Source organism: Meles meles, chromosome 2 (assembly GCF_922984935.1).
Source record: "Meles meles chromosome 2, mMelMel3.1 paternal haplotype, whole genome shotgun sequence".
Classification (NCBI taxonomy): Eukaryota; Metazoa; Chordata; class Mammalia; order Carnivora; family Mustelidae; genus Meles; species Meles meles.
The window spans coordinates 5,769,800-5,787,693 of NC_060067.1; the positions used below are offsets into that span (position 1 = coordinate 5,769,800).

The 17,894-nt window shown below is 42.5% G+C and overlaps 1 protein-coding gene and 1 long non-coding RNA gene across 4 annotated transcripts in view; one reads left to right on the forward strand and one right to left on the reverse strand.

The window, feature by feature from the left end:
• Nucleotides 1–5,943: 5,943 nt before the first annotated feature.
• LOC123937037 lies at nt 5,944–17,093 on the reverse strand. The gene is made up of 3 exons (XR_006817403.1): nt 16,513–17,093; nt 6,400–6,507; nt 5,944–6,103 (listed from the first exon to the last, which is right to left on the reverse strand). It is a non-coding gene; the product is annotated as an uncharacterized LOC123937037 (long non-coding RNA).
• Nucleotides 17,094–17,235: 142 nt separating this feature from the next.
• CCNI (cyclin I) overlaps nt 17,236–17,894 on the forward strand; it is a 31,207-nt gene continuing 30,548 nt past the window's right edge. For all 3 annotated transcript variants that reach the window (XM_045997523.1, XM_045997524.1, XM_045997525.1), the window contains exon 1: nt 17,236–17,757. Coding sequence is in view for 1 of the 3 variants with exons in the window: in XM_045997525.1 (XP_045853481.1) it covers nt 17,683–17,757 (75 nt within the window). In the remaining 2 variants the exon portion in view is untranslated. The remainder of the gene's footprint in view (nt 17,758–17,894) is intronic.

Genomic DNA, 17,894 nt, shown 5'->3' on the forward strand with positions numbered 1-17,894 from the left:
AAAGTATATACAGTGATTTGATATATGTATCCATCGTGAAAGGATTTCCGCCTTTGACTTAATGAACACATCCAACGCCTCACATATTTACCTTTTTTCTTTTTTTCCCTCAGAACACTGAAGTTCTACTCTCAGGGACGCCTGGGTGGCTCAGTCAGTCAAGCGTCTGCCTTTGGCTCAGGTCATGACCCGAGGGTCCTGGGGTCAAGTCCCCCTGCCCCTCCCCCTGCTCATGCCCTTTCTATCTCTCTCTCTCTCAAATAAATAACTAAAATCTTTAAAAAAAAAAAGAGTTCTACTTTTGGCAAGTTTTAATTATATAATACAGTGTTCAGAATTATAGTTGACCAAATTGTACCTTAGATGCTCAAACCTTATTCGTCTTATAACTGAACACAGGCTTTCAGTTCTGTGTTCTTCACCGACTTTTCCCCATTTCCCCCACTCCCCACCTCCTGGCAACCACCATCCTGCTCTGTTTATATGGGTCTGATTTTTTCTCTTTGGTTCCATGTATAAGTGACCCATGTAGTATATGTCTTTCTTTGTCTGATTTCTTTCACTTAGCACGATGCTCTCCAGGTCCATCAAAATTATTTCAAATGGCAGGCTTTGTTTCTTTTTAAAGACTAAATACTATTCCATCAAATCTATATCTATATCTATACATACACACACACATATGTATATGTATATATATCATCTATTGATGTATTGATGGGAACTTGGGGTTTTCCACACTTTATCTACTGTGAATGATGTTGCAATGAACATGGGAGTGCATAAAACGCTTCAAGATAACGATGATTTTCCTCGAGAGTGCTGGGCCACACGGTAGTATATTTTTGATTTTTTGGGACCCTCCATACTGCTTTCAAGAGTGGCTGCACCAGTTTCTATACCCACCCACAGCGCACAAGGATTCTCTTTCCTCCACATCACCACCAGCAATGAGGGAAATGGGGAGAGGCTGGTAAAGATAAGCGTCTTTCTGGTAAGAGAGATCCTAATGGGTGTGAAGTGGTATCTCACTGTGGTTTTGATTTCCAGTTCCCTGATGATGAGTGACATTGAGTATCTTTTCAGACGTTGGCCATTTGTAGGTCTTCTTTGGGTCTTTTGCCCAGTTTTTATTTTGTTTTGTTTTTCATTTTTTGGTTTTTGTTGTTATTTTGTTTTTGTTTTACTAACTAGTTGAGTTCCTTATATATTTTGGATGTTAACTCCTTATTGGATGTGTGTTTTATCAAATATTTTCTCCTATTCTGTAGGTTGTCTTTTCACTTTGTTGATCAGTTCCTTTGCTGTGCAGATTTTCATATTTTTTTATTTTATTCTATGAAATCTTTTCTTTACAAGATCTGTTTATTTGAGAGAGAGGGAGAGAGAGCGCAGGGACTTACGGAGAGGGAGAGAAGCAGATGCCCCGCTGAGTGTGGGGCCTGACTGCATAGGGCTCCATCTCACGACCCTGAGATTATGACCTGAGCAGAAGTCAAGAGTCGGTCGCTTAACCAACTGAGTGCCCAGGCGCCCTGCTATGCAGATTTTTAGTGTATATTCCTGACAAATTTGTCAGAAACTAACAAATATATTCGTGGGCTTATTCCTGGACTCTCTATTCTGTTTCGCTGATCTATATGTCTTTTTGTTTGTACCATACTGTTTTATTTACTATAGCTCAAAATCAGGAAGTTTGATGCCTGATTTTATATCCTGCAACTTTACTGAATTTGTCCACTACATGTAACAGCTTTTACAGGGGGTCTCAAGGGTTTTCTAAGTGTTGTATCATGTCATCTGCAAACAGAGATCATTTTACTTCTTTCAGATGTGGATGCCTTTCATTCTTTTCTTGCCTAATTGCTCTGGCTAAGAATTCCAGTACTATGTTGAATAAAAGTTGTGAGAGTAGGCATCCTTGTCCAGGAATCTGTACTTGAAAAGACTGCCGTGTTATTTTTATGCCCAAAGAAATATAAGAACCATTTATTAAACATATCTCTTGTGTTTCCTCTTTCACTTGAAATAGAGGATCAATTTCATACTTAATTTTGTCTTGATAATTTTATATTTTTTTCTTTAAAAAAGTCTCTAAAACTATATAAACTTCAATACCCACAGAAACCTCAATGTACTCCTGCTGCAGGTAAATTCATAAAGTATATTTTTGTGTTTCTAAATGATACAGATCATGTAATTCAAAGGAACATGATGGAAATCATGAAAGATTTCAAAAGGAGATATGAAGAAGTCATATCCAAAATAAGAAGGAATCCTGGTGTTTAGATGTACCACATTTCCTTAAGCCGACACCACTATGGAAGGGTCTGAAGCTGCCAGAAGTGCATGAAGGCAAGAAGCAGCAAGTTACGTGGTCACGGGAACAGCTGACCTGTAGTACCTCTGGGGGCTTACCCCTGGTGCCAGTCATGGTATTTGGTCAGATGGCATTCTGTAACGAACCAGAGGTTTAACACTATTCCAGGACTAACTCGGGCAGCTCAATTTGGACTGAGGTTGAAAATATTAAGAAGACTATGTCTGTATCAGTCACCTTCCCATTCCTACTCTAGGAGAACCTGCCTTCTAGCCTTTGGTTATGCTTGTCTCAGGGGACTCTGCTTTCCTGGCTACAGATGATTCAACCACGGGTAGACGTCTCATTCAGCCTAAGCCAACTAGATGTTCTCATCTCAGAAACTGAACCAAAACACAGAGACTGAGGCTCTTCACATTGTGCAGAGGAGCTCTCGGCCGTGGGAGGATTGGGGCAACCATAACACGGCGGCAAATCAAAGTCTCAGATGAGAAACACAAGGGAGCAAACCTCAAAAGCCTTAGAAAGATCTGAAATCGATGGGTAGAGGAGATGGCACAAATGAACATACCCGAGGGGCAGAGATGAGAGGTCACATGACACCAGGAAATAGTTTGGGGTTGGTTACCTACTTCCTGTGAAACAGTCCTCTACCTCCTGAAATTAGGTCCCCTGAGGTCCCCTGAATCCCTTCAACCAACAGCCCTCCTTCCCACACCGACAGAGCTGAGTGGAGGGGGTTTCTGTTCCCATCAGCCAAGATCCCTAATCAAGACAATCCAGACGTACAGCCAGTTTCCGGAGTCGCTCAGGAAGGAAGCACATGGCCTGTGGAACGTGCTGCAGACTGCGCGGCTTCCTGCGGGTGCACGTGGAGCACTGCGGCTCCGCCTGACCAGCATCAGGAAGCAGGAGACCAGCACACGCGGGTCAACAGGGCATGAAGCCAGGATGGCAGGGCCGCCGAAGAGGAAACCCCTGCCCTACAAACAGCAAAGTGGAGGGCATTTGAACGTCGAGATTTCAGCTGCATGGGAAAGGGTCACGTTCAGCTTCATAGTCGTACTTGTCTTCTATCCTGAACCTACTGTACCATCCGTGCACGTTCGGATGTGCCGGTCAGAGCCGTCATCTAAACTGGCTCTCTGGGGCACTCCATGCGGAGGTCACACTTTCTTGCAGTGACAGTCAGCATAGACACACTGCTGCAAAGTGAGCTGAGATCAGACCTCAGCTTCCCTTCCCTGTTTCCTAGCTCCCCGGCCCCGTACTCTAAATACTCTAAGACTCTCAAGGGAAGGAGGATGGGAGCCATGTACCAGCCAGAGCACCCATTGCCGGTTGTTTTTTTGTTTTGTTTTTTAAAGATTTTATTTATTTATTTGAGAGACAGAGATCACAAGTAGGCAGAGAGGCAGATAGAGAGAGAGGAGGAAGCAGGCTCCCCGCTGAGCAGAGAGCTGGATGCGGGGCTCCATCCCAGGACCCTGAGATCATGACCTGAGCTGAAGGCAGAGGCTTTAACCCACTGAGCCACCCAGGCGCCCCTGCTGGTTGTTTTTTAAAGACAGTTTAAGAGCTCCAGACCATAGTAGTATGTGGCCGAGTTTATCAACGGTCCTCTCGACATCCTTCATCTTCTGTACTAAACTCCTTTAGGCTAGACCCAAACTCAGCTGACAACGCACAGTCCATGGAACGCAAGCCAGATGACATATGCTGGGTCAGGTGCTTCCTTCCCTCTTCCTCCTTCCCGTGAGCTGGAATCAGGAGGTGGCGGGGAGCGGTCGTCAGGCCGAAAACGAAGCTAACTCCCTAAGTATGGAAAAGTGACAAGGCGGACAGAATTGGCTTCTCCATATTATAGAGCCACCACTTTGGTATCTGCATGCTTTGAGTCTTTTGTGTCAACAACATAGGCATTATCCTAACTAAGGCCATCATCGTGCAGACCTCCCTGATGATTCCCTCCCTGTGTACTGGAACCTGCCACAAACCTAAGGGACGAGCGCAGAGCATGTTTGGAGAGATGGCAGAAGGAGCTCTTCACAGTAAGCCTATATTGGGACAATAAAAAGAGCCCTGGAAGATGAGATCGACCCACAAGGATTTTACTGGGATCTTGGAATAAAAGACAGAATAAAAGAATACTAGGAAAGTGGAAACTCTAAGTATTTCCTAAGAATACATAAAAAAGTTCCACAAAATATTTGCAGAGCTGTTCTCAGTTTTCCCTTAAAATTATGATCACTGCATATTTCCCAATAAGCATACTTGTGTTTGTAACATTTTCTCCTGCTTCTGCGGGTCAGTTTGTGCTCGGATTCGTATTTTAACTCAGGTTAAGGCCTTGTACACAGCTGATGCTCAATAAACATTTGGATATTTGTTTATTGAATCAGATTCAGTTCCATATAACCACAGATTTTATTAGCAAATGTGGCTTGAAAAATCAATTGACATTAACCTCAGTCTGCACCGCACAATGTACCAGGTTGTGTTTAAATATGCTTTCGAGAGTTTATTGCACTCAGGGCGCCTGGTTGGCTCAGTGGGTTAAGCATCTGCCTTCAGCTCAGGTCATGCTCGGAGGGTCCTGGGATCAAGTCCTGCATCAGGCTCCTTGCTCAGCAGGGAGAGTGCTTTTTCCTCTTCCTCTGACCTTCCCACTCTCTCTTTCGCTCCCTCTCTCTCATAAAAACAAAAAAACAAAACCTCCCAAAAAACCCCATTTAAAAAAAAATATTTTATTTATTTGACAGAGAGAATTCACAACTAGGCAGAGAGGCAGGCAGAGAGAGGAGGAAGCAGGCTCCCCGCAGAGCAGAGAACCCGATGTGGGGCTCGATCCCAGGACCCCGGGATCATGACCCGAGCCGAAGGCAGAGGCTTTAACCCACTGAGCCACCCAGGCGCCCCTAAAAACCCCATTTTTAAAAAGGAAAGAAAATGGCTGCTCTTGAAAGGAGAAGTGGGGGTCTCTGTTGATAAGGCAAAACTTCATCAACTTCATGGCAAATACAACACGGAGAGTGTTGCTCTGGCCAGGATATTTCACCCCAGGAAAGAATTCTTCCCAACAGCTTCTCTGAGGGGCCTACTCAGAAAACAGGCTCCACACACACACACACACACACACACACACACTCGTTAGTGAATGATTGAGAATAACAGTTTATAAAAACGCAGTCAACGCTGAAGAACCAAGATGGCTGACCTAACTAGATACGAAATGGTTCTGATAAGAAAAAAACTGAGAAAACTGAATAGTAAAGATTGACTTTACATATAGTCTTCAGGAGTAATGCTTTCTCCTTATCTCTTTCTGTACTAACCATAATATTAAATGAAGAGTCATATTATTATTTATATTAACATTCTACAAATAAGTCATTGTAAGTCTATGATAAGTAGAATTTTATGTTTCTACTCCTTTGTTGACAGAAAGTGATTTTTTCTCTTAAAGTCAGTTAGGTTTAACACGAGGTCTTTCTTTACTTCTGCACTTTGAAAAATAAGGCCACCAGATGATCTTATGGATCTTGAGAAATAGGTGTGGAGAGGGTCAGCGACGGGGAGAGGGAGAGAGAGAATATTCTGGAACTCACAGTAGTCTCCACAGGAAGGGATCGGGCGAGACAGAGAGACTGCCCCCTAATTTCTTTGGGGGTGACCTCAAGTAGGCAGGAAACTCACTCCGAATAGTTGGGAGTCAAAGTGTCCAGACTGTTCAGGAGTCTCGTGGGATCACTTTAAGTGTTACCTGATCCAGAACCACAGAAGCTGATGACAGAGACAGAGCATAAGACCTCAGAATCATAAGGAAATGTGTCACTGTAAAATTTGAAACTGCGAGCACTATAAAAACGGAAAGCAGGACCACCCCATTTGGAAATTCATGGAAAGGGTTCTAACACCAGCAGAGACAGAACCCCCAGTTCACTCCACTCCCTCATCACCTAGAATAACAGACATTGACTAAGAGGGACCTAATCCGGTATCAGCAGTGAGGATGGTGATGCTTGGTCAAGCACAAACTGTGAAGCAGTGACCCCTAGGTGTCATACCAAGGTCATTACCCATCTGAAGAATGCCAACGGGGCAGCTGTGCCAAGGCAGTCGGGCAGAGAACAGAGATGAAATTCTTTCCACAGCTGTCAGGCAGACCAAGTTTATTCTTCTAGGACCTGCCAAGGGAAAAGAGAAAGTTTGAGTCCTAGGAGGAATGGGGGTACCAGGATAAATGTAAAATGGTTGACTCTTACTACCAAAAAAAAAAAAAAAAAAAAAAAAAAAAGCCCTCCACCCCAAAAAAGCCTTTTGAAAATCTTTTCTAATATTGGCTTTTACTCTAACTTAACTCCTAACATTAGGATTAATTTTAGTGTTATGATAAAAGATCCTGGCTTTGTTAGCATAGAAATTACATTTTGTCTTGGTTCCTCTGTTTAATGTATATCAAACTTATAAAAGTTTACAGCCACTACTTGACAGTAAAATTTTTATACATTGAATTCAGTGACTCATGAGAACTTACTGAATCACTACTTGGCTTTTGAATAGTTTTAGACACTAAAGCACAAATATATAAAATACATTTTAAAGGCAAAGGCAAAAAGCAAGATACTCTGTATAAATACCAAAACAGTATTATTAGTAACATATATAGCCTTGTTTTCTTCATATAGACAAGATCTAGTTTCTGTGGCCTTAACGGTAACTTTCTACAGTAACGAATATGGTGCATATATTATAACGTATGTGGGAGTAGCTGTCAAAGGAAGTCTGTTCTATTCAACAATTCTCTGGGTGGAAAAAACCTGACTTGGCATTCAAATCAGGCTTTTAATATTCATTACCTATTTATATGTATGTTATAAATTCCTGATAGTGGTCAGGAGGCCAGATTTCAATGGACCTATAAAAATTGATCAGGAGCGCTCCCTGAGACATGACGGAGAATATCTGATACTGTGGGAGGGAGGGAGGGAAGTTCCCAAAGAATACTGATTTTTTTTTTTAACACAAGATTGTTTCCTCTCACCATATTTCCGAGCATTATTTTTCCTCCTTACCCAACCCTGTCCTCAAGCATTTAGAAGACATTATGGATTCAGGAATGGAAATTATCTTACAGAGTAGTGAATTTGGAGTATGTATTTTTTTTTTTTGCTTTAAAATACAAGTGGTTATAAATATAAATAAGATTTAAGTCAAAATTAGCTGATCATTTTCTACATAGGTTGATCCAGAGAGTATTTCTGTGTGGTTAGATTTGGGGGTCTTAATTTCTGCTGCCAGGCAGTCCAAATGAGTAACATATTTAGAATAGCTTCCTGAAATATGTAAAGGAACACAATGAAATGGCAGAGAATATTCCGGTGGATGGATGACTTAGAGAATTTATGGCATACCTCCAGTGGCAATCTTTCAAGGTAAAATAGGAAAACTATTTTTCCAAGTTGGATTTAATTTCATTAAAGACAGGAAGATAGACTCCTTTGTTTATCAACATAATATGTGTGCTGATATGTTCGAAAATAATAAAGAAACTGATCTGGGTAAAACCTTTGTCTCTTCCTGCTATTAATGAAGCCCTTTACCCACAGCACTGAAGATGCAAGCCGCACCGGGTTAGGCTCGCAGGACGATCAGTAGCAAGGAGCAGCTCTGATGCATTAAATGTTTCTTTTTTAGGAAACGAGCATCTCCTTCGAATGATGCTGAAGTCTTCTTCACTCACCCGCAAAATCTGCTCATTTAATAGAATTCACCAAACCAGCTAGCGGTGTTATCCACCCATGGGTACTCTGAAACTCGTAAATTATATAATGCTGTGTTTAAGAGGGGAAGTGAAAAGTGGGCTATATCCATGGAACTAACTGCCAAACTCTCTTGCCTTTTTTTATGCTTTCCCACCAGGTCTCTGTCCCCATTTATTGTGCAAGTCCATTTTTGCTTCCCTTCTGGCTTATTGGATCTTTTGCTCTGCTGGTTTTCTAGACTTTGCTTCCTGTTCTTTCCTGCTCTGGAGGGATGTGACCATAAACCTATAATTCAGATCACTTTCGAGTAGCCTCACAAGACTCTCCTGCCCGTCCTGTGTCTTGTCCTCTAAAGGACAAGGGGACAGACGACCCAGAATGGAGTGGGCCAAAAGAACAGGCTGGGACCGTAAGACTTTAAATTCTGAGGCTCCAACAAAAATGTAAAGAGTTCCCTGCTCTCCGTTAGCTACAAAGAGAAATCTCTCCAGCGGAAAGGATGAAACCTCTTTTCAGCTTTATGCATCCTCTGCAAAGAGACGATGCTTCAACAATGTTTATACCTTAAGAACCACCAAGCCACAAGTACACAAACTGGGTTCTTTTTTCCCACCTACATTTTTGTCTTCCTTCCTAATTTCATATTTCACTCTGGTCGGAGGCATGGCTAAAAAGAATCCTTGAAATAAGGCATGGAAACAAAAGAAAAAGTTAAGAGAAAAAGCCCAAGTAGGGAGAATAAATAATAGAGAAAAATATTTTTGAAAAGAGTAAACATTCTGAAATATGTGAAAGGCTAATTACTAAAACTATGTGGACTGGAAAGGAAAATATTGAAAAGAAAAAGTATAATGCCAATAAAGCCAAATTTTTCATTCGTTAAAACATACTGAAGATGAAACCTGATAGACAAATATTCCAATATATATTCTCTAACAGAATTATAATGTTCTATGGGAACACTTCACTATTATCAGATGTTTAAGCTCATGTCTGGTTAGACATGACAGGGCCGTGAGAGAGCTACTGGTTAATTGTAAATTCAACAAACTGCTTAGTATGGCACTTGGGGCCCTTTGTAATCTGAATCCCAAATTACCTCTACTGTATAGGGTAGTAGATGATTAATTTTATCTGTCACCTTGGCTGGGCTGGAGTGTCCAGCTTTTGGTCAACAATTATTTTAGATGATTCTGTGAAGGTGTTTTTCTGAATGAGATTTAACATTTAAATTGGACTTTAAGGGGCGCCTGGGTGGCTCAGTGGGTTAAAGCCTCTGCCTTCGGCTCAGGTCATGATCCCAGAGTCCTGGGATTGAGCCCCACATCGGGCTCTCTGCTCAATGGGGTGCCTGCTTCCTCCTCTCTCTCTGCCTGCCTCTCTGCCTACTTGTGATCTCTGTCAAATAAATAAATAAAATCTTTAAAAATATTTTTTAAAAATTCTTTTAAGTTGGACTTTAAAGCAGATTACCCTGTATAAAATAGGTGGGCCTCATTTAATCAGTTGAAGCCCTTCATAGACGAAAGACTGACCTCTCCTGGGCAAGAAGGAATTCTGTCAGCAGACTGCCCTTGGACTTGAACTGCAGCTATTCCTTGGGTCTCTAGTCTGCCAGCCTACTCTGCAGATTTTGGACTTACCAAGCTTCCATGATCATGTGAGCTAATTCCTTAGAATAAATTTCCCTTTCTTTCTGCATATAAAGATGTGGATATCAACATAGATGCATCCTTTTGGTTCCATTTCTCTGAGAAACCTTGACTAATATAGGTAGTGATAAGATCTGGATTCTATAACCAGAAATATGGGTTCAGATCCTGGCTCTGCCATTTATTGTTTAAAACATGATGGCAAAGCTATTTTATCTAAGTCTGTTTCCACGTCTTTAAAATGAGAATAACAATGATCTGACAGAATTCCTTCTTGCCCAGGAGAGGTCAGTCTTTGTTCTATGAAGGCCTTCAACTGATTAGATGAGGCCCACCTACTTTTTACAGAGTAATCTGTTTTAAAGTCCAATTTAAATGTTAAATCTCATTCCCCTTCATGCTCTATTATTTTGTTTCTGCTATTTCCTTGCTTGTCTTAAGGTTGTTCCCATCTATGTACCTAAACCTTACTTTTTCCTCCATACCTGCAGTAGTTTTAAAAATATGTTCACAAATTCTTTGATACTCTTCCCTTGATGTTTAGTCCCCCTCTCCTTCAGTATAGCCTGAACTTAGTGAGTTGCTTTTGTCTCTGTTTCTGTTCGTCTCCATTTCTCTCATCACTTGTTATGGGGGAACCAGCTGCCTGTTCACGAGCAGGCTTTTTGTGACTTCGGCTCTAGCAAATGACTTCATTGCAGCCCCATTAGAGACCCTGAATCAGAACTACTCAGCTAAGATCCTCCTGGTTCCTGAGTTTCAGAAACTGTGTGAGACACCAAATACTTGTTTTGCACAACTAAGTGTAATTTTGTAAATTGGACCCCCAGCAAATAATGGTGCATGCAAGTCTGTAGAAGCACCCTCTAACCCACCTACAGAATTTCTCCTTTCTGTTTCCCCAGAGCATTCTGCATGTAACTGTTATAAAACTTTTCATGTTGTATTAATAATGTCCCTTAACATGTGTGTCTCCTTTGCAAGACTGAGAGCTGCTTGAGGATGGGCTATCTTTAACTGTATTAAATGAAAAAAAAAAAAAAAATCAAACTCAAGGCTGGCACATAAAGGACTCTGAAGTTAGGCTAACAGTTAGTGTTTCCTGTGTTGTACGTTGTTCTAAGTCTTTTGAAAATATTGTCCCATTTAATTCCCATAAAAACCTAGGAGATATTTTATTGCCCTCATCTTTCAGACGATGAAACTGAGGTCAAGTTGTAGAGAAGCTGATTCACTTGCTCGCTGACACACAACTAAAAAATGTTGTTGAATTACACAATGATTGAATGAATAGATGAAAAACAGGACTATGTATAACATGCCTTCCAATCTCTTAAGTACCAAGCCCAGTATGTAACTGGGACTCAGTGTTTACTAAATCACTGTCTGGTAATAAAAGTAGCTTAGTTATGTGAGACAGAAGTCTTGGAAACCCTGACTGTGGAGAATTTAAACTGATCCCCAAACGGTTCTTTTCCTTTACTCAGAAGAGGTAAGGGTTGCGGTAAACATTTTGTGATGAGACTAAAAATACACTTTGGAAGATGTTTACCTTTCTCTCCAAACATCCCCCATAGATGTTTGACAAGAAACGTGTATTGATAGTTTGGTTATATAAGATATATTTAGAGCGTGTGGGTGGCTCAGTCGGTTGGACGCCTGCCTTCAGATTGGGTCATGATCTCAGGGTCCTGGGATTGGATCCCACAGGCAGGCTCTCTGCTCAGCTGGGAGCCTTCTTCTCCCTCTCCCTCTCCCTCTGCCGCTTCCCCTGCTTGTGCTCTCTTCCTCTCAAGTAAACGAAATCTTTAAAAATTTTTTAAAAAGGATTTTTTCTGAATTTACTAAATTTGGTGGTTCAGGAATTCACAAAAACAGTTTGTGAAAGAGTAAAGTGATGTTATTTAAACGCTGTATTTTTCTTCCAACAACAAGGATAAAATGTTTCTGCTGAAGACCTTTTCGCTTACAAATTTCAAATACGCGGCTGCTATTTGACTTTGACTTCTGAAGGCCCTCTTAATGAAGCATGCAACCAATGATCCCGTCAGGTGAGGTCTTTCTAAATAGACGCCTAACTATAAGAAGCCTAAATCCAGCTGACATTCAGGGTAAAATCTGGAAAGCATCGGGCACCTGGGTGGCTCAGTGGATTAAGCCACTGCCTTCGGCTCAGGTCATGATCTCAGGGTCCTGGGATCGAGCCCCACGTCAGGCTCTCTGCTCCGCAGGGAGCCTGCTTCCTCCTCTGTCTCTGCCTGCCTCTCTGCCTAGTTGTGATTTCTCTCTGTTAAATAAATAAAATATTTAAAAAAAAAATCTGGAAAGCAGCTTGTGGTTTCCTATTTTAGAATTTTTGGCTTGTTTTGCCTGAGCACTTTCTCCCCACCTAATAGCAAATAGGAGGTCCCTATACTATTTGATGAATGGGAACTCCTTTCCTCTTGATGTCTATTTGGGAAGTTTACTCTTATATTCTCTCACTGTAGCAATTAATGAAAACGCATTTTGGAAGCTGTAAAAAGGATCCTTAAATGTAAGCAGATTCTAAAGGTAAGCGATTACAGTGACACTAACTCTCACTTAGCACGATGACTCCGTTTATATGAAATGTCCAGGATAGGGAGAGCCTTAGAGACAGAAAGGATTAGTGGTTGCTTAGCCCTAGGTGCAGAGATGGAATTGGGGAATGATAGCCAAAGAATGTTGGGTTTCTTTTTGAGGCAAATGTTCTAAAATCGGTTGTGATCGATTTCCTTTGTTTCTGGAGGCCTCCGCATTTCTCCTACAAGACAGTACTGTCGTAAATCGTCTGCTGGGAACGTTACCCTCAAAGTTTCATTTAAGACAAAGGACAAAAACTTTCTGTCTTTAAGATGTAATAGCCTTGTCTTCTGTACTCATAAGAAGGGTATGCAGTGCACTTCTAATTCTTTTTCCTGGACGACTAAAGATGGCAAGCCACTTTGTGCTCATCAACTTGATTCCCTTCAGCTGTCCTAGACTTTCCAGAGGGTCTCACTTGACACCATTTTGCATTTCGGAGCAGATCATTTCCCATGATGGGAGCATCGTTGCTCAGGTGTTTCCTTACTCTACCACTCCGCATTTGAAGCAAGGCGCGTTTATTATTTCAAGCTTCAGTATTCCAGTCATGAACTAGAACAAGGCTAAGAAAATTGAATAACCCCCTTTTAAGCAAAAAAAATCAACTCTCTGGAAACACAAATATAAACTGCTAACTAAAACCTTAAAAAAAAAATGTGTTCTAAGATTAAAGGCAAGACAAAAATAACCAGAGGGCGAGTATTTTTATTCAAAGATTTAATGCAAGCCAGAAATACCCACGGGGGAGGCAGGGAAGGCGGCTTTTGAAAGCACGGCTGGCTCTGGAGTCGGACAAGCAGGTCTGCGCACTGGCTGTGTCTCTCCGCGCTGTGCGACAGTCCTGCAGACTTACTTGACCTCTATATTTTCTGCAAAATGGGGACAACAGAAACACCTACTACAGGGGAGTGTTGTAGGGATAAAAATGAGAGAATGCACCAAAAGTGCAATGCCTGGTACATTGTAAGTCATCGACACATTTTAGTCATTATTAGTTGCAAGTGCCATGTAGAAAGACATTTATTTTTTAACCATTAGGACAAAAGGGAAACATGTCTAAAAAGACTGAAAAAAATGAAACAATATGAATTCCTTACCAATAAATGGACAGTAACATCTTTTCTTCATATACCTTACTTATTTTCTCAGGGAATTTCAAACGCTTTTTAACAACTACAACCATTGTAAAAGCAATGTCACAGTTATTAAGGAAAAAAAGATGTGGATTAAAAGTAAGTTCTTATGGGAGCTCCTGGGTGGCTCAGTGGGTTAAAGCCTCTGCCTTCGGCTCAGGTCATGATCTCAGGGTCCTGGGATCGAGCCCCGCATCGGGCTCTCTGCTCAGCAGGGAGCCTGCTTCTTCCCTCTCTCTGCCTGCCTCTCTGCCTACTTGTGATCTCTCTCTCTCTACTAAATAAATAAATATTTTTTTTAAAAAAGGAGGTTCTTATGAGTGAACAGTGTAGAAGAATGCTGATAGTTTTTATTAGGACAATTGGAACTTGTTCCTTAACACCTATTAATTACTCGAAATTACATTTATAGTGCTACAGACTAAATTGTCACTGGCACTCTCACAGACAGTAAGATACTTTGAATAAACCTAAACTTCAAAAAGCTTAAGTATATAGGGAAGTAGAAGCTCTTAAATATTCCCAGTTACATTTTAATTGGTTTAGCCTCTGTGCCAAACAACTTGGCAAATTTGGTATTCAACAAAATCCATAAAACAGGAAAGACCATTGGACCCAGGAATAATCCAAAAAAGGTTATGAAGGACAATTAATTGGATTATTTTTGTTTCTTTCCTTCATTTTTCTGATAACAGCATTATTGATATATAATTCACATTTCCTTCAATCCAATTAAGTATACAATTCAATTTTTTTTTTTTTTTTAGTATATTCAGAGTCATACAACCATCATCACAATCAATTTTAGAACATTTGCCTCAAAAAGAAACCCAACATTCTTTGGCTATCATTCCCCAATTCCATCTCTGCACCTAGGGCTAAGCAACCACTAATCCTTTCTGTCTCTAAGGATCTCCCTATCCTGGACATTTCATATAAACGGAGTCATCATGCTAAGTGAAAGAAACCCGCCACAAAAGACTTTATATGTTCTCGAGGATCATTCATGTTACACCATATATCAACACATCCTTCTTATGGCCAAATATTTCATTGTGTAGATAAACCACATTTAATTTATGTGTTCATCAGTTGGTGGACATACATCTCGTTTCGCCTTTTGGCTTGTATGGATAATGCTATTATGAACATTCATGGAGAAAATTTTTTTTAATTTTAAAATTTTTAGTTTTTAAGTAATCTCTATACCCAACACAGAGCTTAAACTTATAACCCTGAGATCAAGAGTCGCATGCTCTAATGACTGAGCCAGCCAGGCACCCTACATGGACAAGTTTTTGCTTGGACATGCCCCCATTTTTCTTGGCTATCTACCTAGAAGTAGAATTTATATGATTCTTACAGGAGTGAAAATCATGGTCCAACAATGTAATCATGCTGCACTCCCAGAGGTATTGTGCAGAAATGCTATACTCTGAAAAGTACTCTACAGAAAAATTTTGTCCATGTAAAAAGAAAACCACATAATAATATGGAAAAAGGCTCCATGAAATAATAAAAGGATAAAACCCACTTAAAATCCTCCCTGCACTTCCCTTCCCCTTCTCTGTCCGTCCTATGGACCTAAGGACCTCGATTCCCACCCCCCCCCCATTCTCAGGACCAGCTAGATACACTACCTTTCAGAGATTTTTTAACAACCTCTCAGCTTCAGAACCTTTTTGTACTTGTTGTTTTCCCCTGCCTGTATCACTTTTTCCCCCACTTCTTTGCTCAGTGGTTTCAAGTCTCATCTTAAATGTCACTTCCTCAGAAAAACCTTCTCTGATATCCCTACCTAGTCTAAGGTTAAATATTTCCATAGCAGTCTGCAATTTTCCATCTTAATACTTTTGACACTGGTAATTGTTTATTTGCTTAGTAATCAGATACTGAGAGGTTATTACATGCAGGCACACAGAGTGAAAACAAAACACACAAGATCCTAGACCTTGTATTCTAGGGAGTGAACTCAGCACATATATACAAATCAACGTACTGGGTAATTTTTTTTTTTATTCTTTTTATTCCAGTGTAGTTAACATGCAGTGCTATATTCGTTTCTGGTGTACACTACACACCAACATAGCGATTCAACAGTTCCATATATTATTCAGCGTTCATCAGTTAAATGTACTATTATCCCTTCATCTATTTCACCCATCCACCATCTGTCTCCTTTCTGGTGGCCATCTGTTCTCTATAGTTGAGTCTGGTTTTTTGTTGTTGTTGTTGTTTTTGTTTGTTTCTCTCTTTCTTCCTTCGTTACCTATTTTGTGTCTTAAATTCCCCAACGAGTGAAATCATACATTTGTCTTTCTCTGATTGGCTTATCACTTACTGTTAACCTCTCTAGAGCCAGCCTTGTTGCAAATGGCAAGATTTCACCCTTTTACGGCTGAATAGTATTCCGCATCTTTATCCATTCATCTATACATGGATACCTGGGCTGGGTCCACAGTTTGGCTATTGTAAATAAGGCTGCAATAAACTTATGGATGCATATATCCCTTCAAATTAGTGTTTCCGTGTTCTTTGGGTAAATACGTACCGGGTAACTTTAGACTGTGATAATTAGCTTAATATTTATCCTGTTTGCATTGTACACTCCATGAAGGCAGGAGCTATTTCTGTCTTGGTTCCTTCCGGTTTGCCAGCGCTCACCACTGAGTCTGGTCGGATGAATAAGCTCAATACAATTTTTTTCAATGACTGGTAAAATACGCATATAAAAAACAGAAATGGAAAACACAAAGGACATCACCCCTGTAATGGTTGAGTTTGAGATATTTTTTCCCTTTCCTCTTTCAAAACTCTAATTCCACATGTTTTTTTCTCTAACTAAAACAATGAAAAGACGAGCCAGAAATTACCGTAGGTGAGTAAAAGAACCTCACATAAAACATTTATATGTCACCACACACTCGTTAAGCCGCTGGCAATAAAACCTACTCAAATAGGTGTGTTGGTTCAGTGGACACAATTCCCCTGGCGCGTTACCAAGCATGTTCCCTGCCATCGGTAGTGTAATTTACCGTTTTAAAAGGCCTTGAACACCCAAGACGACGCTTGAGGATACGACCGCCCACACTGCCAGATTTCTAAAGCGATGACCGTCCACCTCCATCCGCTGTGTGCCACCAGAAAAGAGCCGCAATTCTACTTATACGTAATCGACCGTTTTTTGCGAGGTCAACAAAGAATGCAAAATCTTCGACACAACAGAAAACCAGCCCCTTCCCAATAAACCCCTCTCACAAGCCCTAGGCGCTTATCAGGTTGGATAACATCAGGCCGCTTCGCGGTGGGCAAAGAGAGCGTCCGGACAAGCCCCACCCCCAAGAGGAGCGCTCGGCAGCTTCTTTCTTCCCCGGGGCGCATGCGCAGCGCGCTCTCCGGCCACCGCACGCCTCTGCCAGCGAGTGGACGGCGTTTACGTCACCGTCAGCGGGCGGTGTGCCCTTCCGCTTCTTCCAGGGAAACGAGACCGCACCTTTGAGATTCCTTGGCCTGTAGGAAATGTCTCCCCTTCTCGATCCCAGTACTAAAGACTTCTCCCGCCCGTCTCCAACAGCCCATCTTCTTGCCGGACTCTCCTGTACGCCCGTTGGATGGTGAAGGCCACGGAAAAGAAAAAAAGGGGGGGGGAGATCAGCTCACTGTTGTTTACAGCGAGTAAGCAGATCTAGGAATCGGTCCGCGAGGGCGGAGCCGAGGGAGCCGGCACTTCTTTCTCCCCTCCCCTCCCTCCCCAGCCTTCCCCGCGAGCGGACGCGGCAGCGCCCCTGTCTCGCTTTTTCTTATTTTCCCCCCTTTCCCCTTCCTTTTTTTCCTTTTCCCCCCCTTCCCCCTTTTCACCATTTCCCCTCGGAGACGCTTCCCCCGGGCAGGGGCAGAGCCGGTCTCACCCCCCGCCTCTCCCCGGCCCCCGCCGCCCTATGGCGAGAGGGAACCCCCTCCTCACCCGGGCACTAGCGGCGGCCGTTGGAGGAGTGGGACCGGCGCTGGCCGCGGCGGCCTCAGGCCCGGGGGAGTCATGGAACTGATTCGCTGACCTCCCGGCCGCAGCCGTGCGTCCCGCTCGCTCGCCAGCGCCCCCGCCCCGGCCCGGTTCCCCCTCTTCTCCCTCCTCAGTCGGTGCCGTCCTGGTCCCGCGCGCCCCGCCGCCGCGCGCCGAGGAAAATGGGGTGGTAACGTGCCCCCGGATGACCCCGCACCACCACTGTGAGGCCTACAGCTCCGCCGGGGAGGAGGAGGAGGAGGAGGAAGAGGAGGAGAAGGTGAGGGGCGGGGGGACTCGCTGCGTCTCGGCGCCCCGCGCTCGCGCGCCCCCCCGCCGCCCCCCCGCGCTGCCCGAAGGGAAGCTCCGGACGCCGTGCCGCGTGGCTAAAGCGGACCCCCGCCCCCCCCAAAGGAA